Below are 9,403 nucleotides of genomic sequence, written 5' to 3' on the forward strand. Positions count from 1 at the left end.
GGACCTCCGCAGACGAGCCCCGCACAGACGAGCCCCGCACAGACGAGCCCCGCACAGCCTGCGAGGACAAACCCACCATGGAGCCCCGGCCTGAGGGCAGAGCCGCCATGGGGGAGGGGCTGGAGACATCGCAGTACTTTAGCAGAGACGCAGGGAGCTATGGTAGGAGCGGGAGTGAGAACATCACTGCAGAAGACAGTGCTTACATGGCCAGCAGTGGCACAAACGTAATGTTGACATTTTGAGTAGGTTCACCCTAAGTGAGAAGAGCTTTGAGTTTTTCATGTTTGAGAATAGTCAAGTGGAACAGGAATGATCTGTATACATCCTTTAAAGCGATGACCTGTAAGGTGGGTTATTTAGAGAGACGCTTGATGTTAAATTGCTTTAGTGGGTGAAGATGAATGAGGGAATATGTGGAGCGGTTAGCATGGTCTTATCCCAGTAAAGATGGCCCTTACTAGCCCCAACTTACTATTAACTTTAGCATTTTTTGGTTCAGTGATCTCTGTAATGAGTTTCCAGCAGAAACAGAAATGCTCAAATGTAGAATCGGCTATATAAAAACAAAATGAAAACTGATAAAAGGACACAACTACTACACCACAACTACAACATCACCACTACTACATCACCACCACCAGCACTACTACAACACCACTATTACATCATCACCAACACCAATACTACATCACCACCACCACCACTACTACAACACCACTATTACATCATCACCAACACCAATACTACATCACCACCACCACCACCACCACATCACCACCCCTACTACATCACCACCACCACCACTACTACATCACCACTATTACATCATCACCAACACCAATACTACATCACCACCACCACCACCACCACCACCACCACATCACCACCCCTACTACATCACCACCACCACCACCACGTCACCATCACCACCACCACCATTACATTACCACCACTATGTCACCATCACCACCACTATGTCACCATCACCACCACCACTACTACGTCACCACCACCACTACATCACCACCACCACTACCACCACTACTACATCACCACTACTACATCACCACTAGTACATCACCACCACCACCACCACTATTATATCACCACCACCACCACCACCACTACATCACCACCACCACCACTATTACATCACCACCACCACTATTATATCACCACCACCACCACCACCACTACATCACCACCACTATGTCACCATCACCACCACTATGTCACCATCACCACCACTACTACGTCACCATCACCACCACCACTACTACGTCACCACCACCACTACCACCACTACATCACCACCACCACTACCACCACTACTACATCACCACTAGTACATCACCACCACCACCACCACTATTATATCACCACCACCACCACCACCACCACTACATCACCACCACCACCACTATTACATCACCACCACCACTATTATATCACCACCACCACCACCACCACTACATCACCACCACTATGTCACCATCACCACCACTACTACGTCACCATCACCACCACCACTACTACGTCACCACCACCACTACATCACCACCACCACTACCACCACTACTACATCACCACTAGTACATCACCACCACCACCACCACTATTATATCACCATCACCACCACCACTACTACGTCACCACCACCACTACCACCACTACATCACCACCACCACTACTACATCACCACTAGTACATCACCACCACCACCACCACTATTATATCACCACCACCACCACCACCACTACATCACCACCACCACCACTATTACATCACCACCACCACTATTATATCACCACCACCACCACTATGTCACCATCACCACCACTACTACGTCACCATCACCACCACCACTACTACGTCACCACCACCACTACATCACCACCACCACTACCACCACATCACCACTAGTACATCACCACCACCACCACCACTATTATATCACCACCACCACCACCACCACCACTACATCACCACCACCACCACGTCACCACCACCACCACCACCACCACTAGTACATCACAACCACTGCCACTACATCACCACTACCACCACCACTACATCACCACCACCACCACGTCATCACCACCACCACGACCACCACTAGTACATCACAACCACTGCCACACCACCTCCATCACTACATCACCACTACTACATCACCACCACCACCACCACCACCTCTAGTACATCACCACTACCACCACACCGCCTCCATCACCACTACTACATCACCACCACTACTACTACGTACTACACTTACGCTAGCCGATGCACACGCAAGACGAAGGATGATTACCTGGGGGGGACCACGCCACGAAGATGGAGCGTGGACCCACTATGCTGACATTGTGAGGAACAGGAATCCCCTCGGGGGAGGAGACCGGCGTCCGGATCACATAAGGTCCGCTCAGACCGCTCCCTCCACCTGTGCTGGCCTCCAGCTCATACACATACCTGCAGGGAACAGAAGGTCAGACCCGATCCAGCTGGGGGAGGACGGGCAGACGCATACAGGGTCGTGGACCAGCCGCAGCTCGCCTGGTAGTCTGACTTCTGCTATCTGAATATTTGAACTAAAAGAAAATGTGATTAATTTTTCCTGGGTAGCACCAGGTACTTCAGTTTCCTCCCACAGTCCAACGACATGTGTGTTAGGTTGATGGGTCACTTTAAGTTGCCCGTAGCTGTGAGTGTGTGAGTGTGTGCGTGTGTTGGCCATGTGGCGGACTGGAGACCTGTCCATGGTGTACCCCTGCACTCGATGATGCTGGGATTGGCTCCAGTGATCCTGGCTAGCGGGATAAAATTGTGAAGATAATGGATGGATGGATGTTTAAAAATAATTCTGTTTGGAGTTCTGTTTGGTACAAACCTCCATGACCCATTACGTGGCTCTTTAAACAGGCAAAACAGTATTTGCCTTTGACAGCCTTACAATTAGAATCCATCTTCCACACCAAAAATGTTTCAAATTCTCTAATGGAAAAGCTTGTTGTTAATTTCACTTTAACAGGGGCACCTAAAACTCCTCAGTGGATGGATAAAGGGAGGTGCCATTAACCAGACGACGCTGTTAATGCAATGTTGACCAGTGCATCCACTTTTATCATTCATATACACAGGCATGTATATGAATGGGATGCTCACAGGGAAACTTGTTTAAGATAAAATGCTCACAGGGAAACTCGTTTAAGACATACATGACTTTACAAGACAGATTTAGCTTTTAAACTGGAGAAGGTGTCAGTGTGAAGATCTGCACTGCCAGTGTAAGTGGGTCATGTTGAACAGTGGAGGCTTTTAATTTGCCATAAACTCCATACACAACCATTAATACCTGCACATTAACTATTGTTCCAGCACTATTCCTTTGGAATAAGCCCATCAGCTATCATACACTGCAATAAAATGCATTAGCAGTGCAGATTTGTCACACAAGAAATGTGATGCACATATTCATACTCAACAAGCACAAGATGTCCTGTAAGAGACAAGTGGTCACAGCTTTAGATAAACAGTGTGTGTGTGTGTGTGTGTGTGTGTGTGTGTGTGTGTGTGTGTGTGTGTGTGCATGGTGTTCATGATTTAAGAGGCACACTGTGCTATATCAAAAGAAGTGGTGTGAGCCAGCAGGTTCCCCAAGAGCTGTTGACGGGAGTGGGGTAAGTGACTGTGTGTGTGTGTGTGTGTGTGTGTGTGTGTGTGTGTGTGTGTGTGTGTGTGTGTGTGTGTGTGTGTGTGGGCGGGGGAGAGGGGGACCTTAATATTTCACTCATCAGACAGACTTTCTACAATAGTGAGGTATGTGACAGCTAATCAACACTGTCATAAATAATCTATGAGAGCCCCCCTGTTAGCCCCCCTGTTAGCCCACGCACGCTGACGTGTAGCCTCGGCTAATAACGAAGTGGCCGGCCGCCTTTGTAGCGCAGCGCAGCTAAATTGGACGAAGAAAGAGCAAGCGTGTGAGAAGCGGAGAGGAGGACGCCTTTCGGCCGGTCATCTGGAATTACAGCAAATTAAACGTCATGCCTCGTCGAGAATCTATCAGCAGCCACAATATAAACTATAAACAAGCCAACAATGAAGGGGGGGGGGAGGTGGTGTGTGAAGGCCTGTAGACTTGGTGACCTACCATAACTGTCCAATCAGAGCCCCGTGACAGCTCTGACACATCAAATCTGTGTTGGTGGTGTGGAATAAAAAAGAAAAGGAAAACCCGTATCTACACACAGGAGAATCAGAGGTGAAGCGCTGAATACCAACGCCAGCATTACCTCATCTCCCTCCATAGAGAACAGAATGAAAATAAACAGATTTATATTGTATCTTAAGCTGCTTATATGACACTGCCAACCTTTTCAAATATTTACTCACTATATTGCATAAACAAAACAATCCAAAAGCATACACTGAGCGTGTGTGTGATTGTCTGTGTGTGTGTGTGTGTGTGCGCGTGCGTGTGATTATGAAGCAGCTTCAAAATGCATTTTTGATTACACACATAAAAAGATCAGATATTCAAAACTAATGGTTATGAACATTAAATTTTCCAAAATATACAGAAGGGAACTTCAAAATGCTATGAATTATTAACATTAATTACTGATAAAGTAATAAAAAATATGTGTGGAAATTTAGATTAAACATGGAATTGTGGCATTGTATGTCTTTATGATGACTGAAATGGCAGGGAAAAAAAGTACTGATATATATAAAAATGCATTAAAAAATGGGCTTCCTTGAAGATTACTAATGTTATAAATGTACCTTAAAAAGACATCTTGTCTTGAGCTCTGATTCCAAATGTATGTAATCATAGATTTTACATTTCAAAATATTTTTTTCAGGGCATCAGAAGCAGTAAACGAATGATGAATTATTCAGTTAAGCACTTATACTTATATATATAAAGCAGAAATGGTTAAATGGTTATGCAATTCTTTTCAAATTTGAAGTTAGATTGGCAAATTTATTAAAATAGAGAAGCACATTTCCCTAATGACAGCAACATCAGTCAGAACTATTGCTACCATTTCCTGCCAGCTGCACACCTCCACAACTCGCAGGGCTGGTTCTCCCGGGCGGCCCAGCTGCCCTGGGTCCATAGGCACCTTCTGAGGTAACACCAGCTGCTATTAGCTGGCCCTGCCTGCTGCTTCCCCTTTAAATCTCTCAGTGCTTTGGTAGCAGAGGCTCTTCTGTGTAGCGAGGGGAGGGACACTTCTAGAAAAGTCACCCTGAAAATCGGGCGTGATTGATAATCGGCGGCTGACGGTGTTCATTAAAAGATGGAGTGCGAGACCTGGTGTCTGGTCGTAGGTCGTCGTCCACGTAGGAGCTTGCGTCCGGCCCACCGGCGAAGACGAGCTGCCCGTGGCGGAGGAGGCGGTAGCGTTGGAGCAGCCCGCGGGGCTGGGACGGCGGGCTCCAGAAGAATTGAGCTGCTGTGCTGTTCAGCTGCACGTGTCTGGGGACCGCCCACACGCCTGGGGGGAGAGAGGGGGGCAAGACGTGGAGCACCAGCCGCAACAAACGCTCAGGGAGACGTGGCACGTGAGGCGCACGTGAGGTGCACGTGAGACGCGCGTGAGGTGCACGTGAGACACACGTGAGGCGCACGTGACGTGCGTGAAGAGTAAGGGTATGATATGGGCCGGCGTAAACCCATTTCCCCTCAGCGTGAAGAGCCCTCAGCGTAAAAAAAAAAAAGCTGAGAAATAACATCAAAAAGTGGAAAAGACAAAGAAAATGCAGGGGCTGTTAATCCCGGCTGACAGGAAGAGAGGAAGCCCCGTGTGAGGGGGAGCGAGCACACTCACCCTCTGGAGCGCCCTGTAGCGTGCGGCCCGTAGACGCCTGACTGGCTCCGCAGCCCACCGCCGTGCAGGCCGCCAGCAGGAAGCTGTAGTGGGTGTGGGGCTGCAGCCCTGCAACAGCAGCAGGGAAGGGCACGGTCAGAGGATCAGACCCTCCACACACGCTGGAGACAACCAAACACCCTCCACACACGCTGGAGACGACCAAACACTATCCACACACGCTGGAGACAACCAAACACCCTCCACACACGCATGAGACGACCAAACACCATCCACACACGCTGGAGACAACCAAACGCCATCCACACACGCTGGAGACAACCAAACACCCTCCACACACGGCGGAGATGACCAAACACCATCCACACACGCTGGAGACGACCAAACACCCTCCACACACGCTGGAGACGACCAAACACCATCCACACACGCCGGAGACAACCAAACAACCTCCACACACGCCGGAGACGACCAAACACCATCCACACACGCTGGAGACAACCAAACACCATCCACACACGCCGGAGACAACCAAACAACCTCCACACACGCCGGAGACAACCAAACACCATCCACACACGCTGGAGACAACCAAACACCCTCCACACACGCTGGAGACGACCAAACACCATCCACACACGCTGGAGACGACCAAACACCATCCACACACGCCGGAGACAACCAAACACCCTCCACACACGCTGGAGACGACCAAACACCATCCACACACGCCGGAGACAACCAAACATCCTCCACACACGCTGGAGACAACTGACCAAACACCCTCCACACACACTGGAGACAACCAAACACCCTCCACACACGCTGGAGACAACCAAACGCCATCCACACACGCTGGAGACAACCAAACCACACACCCACCCTCACACATGCTGGAGACAACCAAACCACACACCCACCCTCACACATGCTGGAGACAACAGCAGATCATACTCATAAAAATCTTCAAAAGACAGGTGAAGTTAATTTTTGTTACTGGCAAAAAATCCCCATAGATAAGTTAATGAATTATAATGTGGAATGTTGAACAGTAATCTCATTTTATTACAGAACATAATTCTAACTGATGACACAGTGCATAGAAAATATAAACAATAGTTTAACGTAATGTAATATGTTCAATGTACAATTTTAATGTAATGCAAAAATCATTTGATTGCAAATATAAGAATACAAATGCAAAAAGACAAAGCAATACAACATGATTATTATTATTATTATTAATAATAATAATAATAATAATAATAATAATAATAATAATAATAATAATAATAATAATAATAAAAATTATTATTATAACTAATAATACATTTGTTTTGTAAAAAGGTCACTGAAATAGTAAAAACAGCAAACATGCTTGATGGGACTGAACAAAGTGTTTGTGGTTTCACAAGCGTCTCTGCAACATAAGTACCAGTGTTGGTGGGCAGTGCGTGGCACTCACTCTGGCATCAGCACCTCGCCAGCGCCGGCCCTCCTGGTTAGTATGCCCTCCAGACGCCCGCTCTTAAACCCAAAGCCAGATCAATGGTTTCAGAACACTGAAGTGTGTTTGGGTTAAGTAAAGAATTCTGCCGAGCATACTAAACACAAGCGGGCCAGCAGCGCGCCCCCCTGCCATGGCCGACAGCAACCATCTCTGGTCGTGATCATACATGCCAGCTTGTTTATTTCAATCACTCTGAGCAACACACTTGTGTAATTATTCACAAGCACCCATAGGTTACAAACGAATATAAATTTAAACTTAATAAAATTGACAAAAGCAATACATGAAAAAACTGCATTTGTCAATTGAATCCTGAGCAACATTTAAATAAAGTGGTGGGATATTGGTGTGTAGAAGCTGAAACAACAGACCAGAAGTAAAATCCAGAAACATCAATTATAATATAATAATTAGTATTCTGTAACTTGTGATGCCTGAAATGTCATTAAAGCTACAAAAACAATCAATAGACGGTCCCCCTAAAATATAAACATCATCTGTATTTCAATTTCTTACCCCCTCATTCTCTTCCTGACTGAAGGGGGCACTGTAAGTCTGGTTAAGAATTATGAAACTTCAATAAAAACGACAAGACAAATAAATAAATAAAGAGGGAGACAAAAAAGCGTGAGAGACAGTGAGAAAGAACTTCAATCATTGTAGCGAGCCCCTGTGTGCTCGGCTAGCCCGTTTGTAGTGCGTGGCTAACGCAAAGTGAAACAATGCCGTAACTGTCATCCAAATTGCTCTGTACAGCGCAGTGAGGACGTGTGCGGTAATAAATGACATGAAATTGTCTTTTATTGACAAGCTGCCATTGACTCTTTGCATGAGAGAATTTGAGAAGATGATGGCTGCTCATCACTTCTCCCTAAAGGTATCGGACTGAAGGAGGAAGAGCCGGGATACCGCCCCTCCCCCTCCCAGCTGCATTGATAACGCCTCTAAATAATTAAGTGCTGACTTCCTGTCTACAATTACTTAATGTTTTTCTCCCCTCCCCTTGTCTGGAGGGGATTATGAAGCGATTTGTGGGATCCACGTGACGGTGGAGCTTGGAGACTACCCTCGATGCCTCTTACAGGATCGGGTTACCCCCCCACTGAGTTACCCTCCACCCCCTGGTTGGACTTGAGTTAGAGAAGACGGAGGTTCTGCTCCGCACCGCTCCTCTCCTGTGTCACAACATGGTCACTTGGTACCCTGTGCAGTGACAGAGAAATATTAGCTCCAAACGGGAGTCAGACAGGCCTGTTCACAAGCTTACAGCAGGAGACCAATGACTTTGAATGCTGGTATTGCTGCTGCACGCAGGACTAGCCATTAGAGTCAGTATTACATTAAATCATCTTGCCTGTTAGCCGCTTCACATGCAAAATACCAACTCGTGTGTGAACGTTTGACAGTTTCAATAAAAATTCATAATGTAGTGAGCAAAAGTAGCTGTTCTTCCACCAATACATCCCCAGATAACTGAAATTCAAATACTAATATTAATAAAATAATAGCTAGTGGTCTTGGAGATGGTAGCATATAAATGAAGACACCCCTTAATTTTTTGTTTCAATTTAATGCTAAATAAAATATATCTGTTGTATGGTTGTAGTAATAATATCAACAACAATAATAATTTCACAAAAAAAATCACAAAATAAAGGAACGAGAATTCATATATGATGTTCAACAGGAAAAACAACCTATAAATATAGCCGCAAGCGGCGATTGGCGGGTTCACACACAAATAGGCATATTTTGGCCTCAATAGGCAAAAGGAAGCCCAAAAGGTCCTTTAGACCTAAAAGTGAAAAGAAGCTGTTTGGGTATGGCCAGTGTGTGCTCTACAGATAGTGTGTGATGACATCTGCGTGTGTCAGAAAGGGAGACACAGAAATAGCACATCTGGCTAGGGCTGCATCTATGTGAACAATATAGGAAGGCCTATATTGTGTCTATACATGATTGGGCCTGTATATTACAGACAGAGAGAGATTGAGGGTGCCAGAGACTATGCTTTGTTAATTCACTCCTTGCACACCTTGCACGCCTAACATGA

The 9,403-nt window shown here is 46.4% G+C and overlaps 1 protein-coding gene across 1 annotated transcript in view; it reads right to left on the reverse strand.

The window, feature by feature from the left end:
- Positions 1-9,403, reverse strand: part of ush2a (Usher syndrome 2A (autosomal recessive, mild)) — a 147,623-nt gene that overhangs the window by 31,579 nt on the left and 106,641 nt on the right. The window contains 3 exon segments of the mRNA XM_076977861.1: positions 2,315-2,472; positions 5,324-5,507; positions 5,841-5,948. Of these exon segments, the coding sequence (XP_076833976.1) occupies positions 2,315-2,472; positions 5,324-5,507; positions 5,841-5,948 (450 nt within the window).

This window comes from Brachyhypopomus gauderio, chromosome 17 (genome assembly GCF_052324685.1).
Source record: "Brachyhypopomus gauderio isolate BG-103 chromosome 17, BGAUD_0.2, whole genome shotgun sequence".
Taxonomy (NCBI): domain Eukaryota; kingdom Metazoa; phylum Chordata; class Actinopteri; order Gymnotiformes; family Hypopomidae; genus Brachyhypopomus; species Brachyhypopomus gauderio.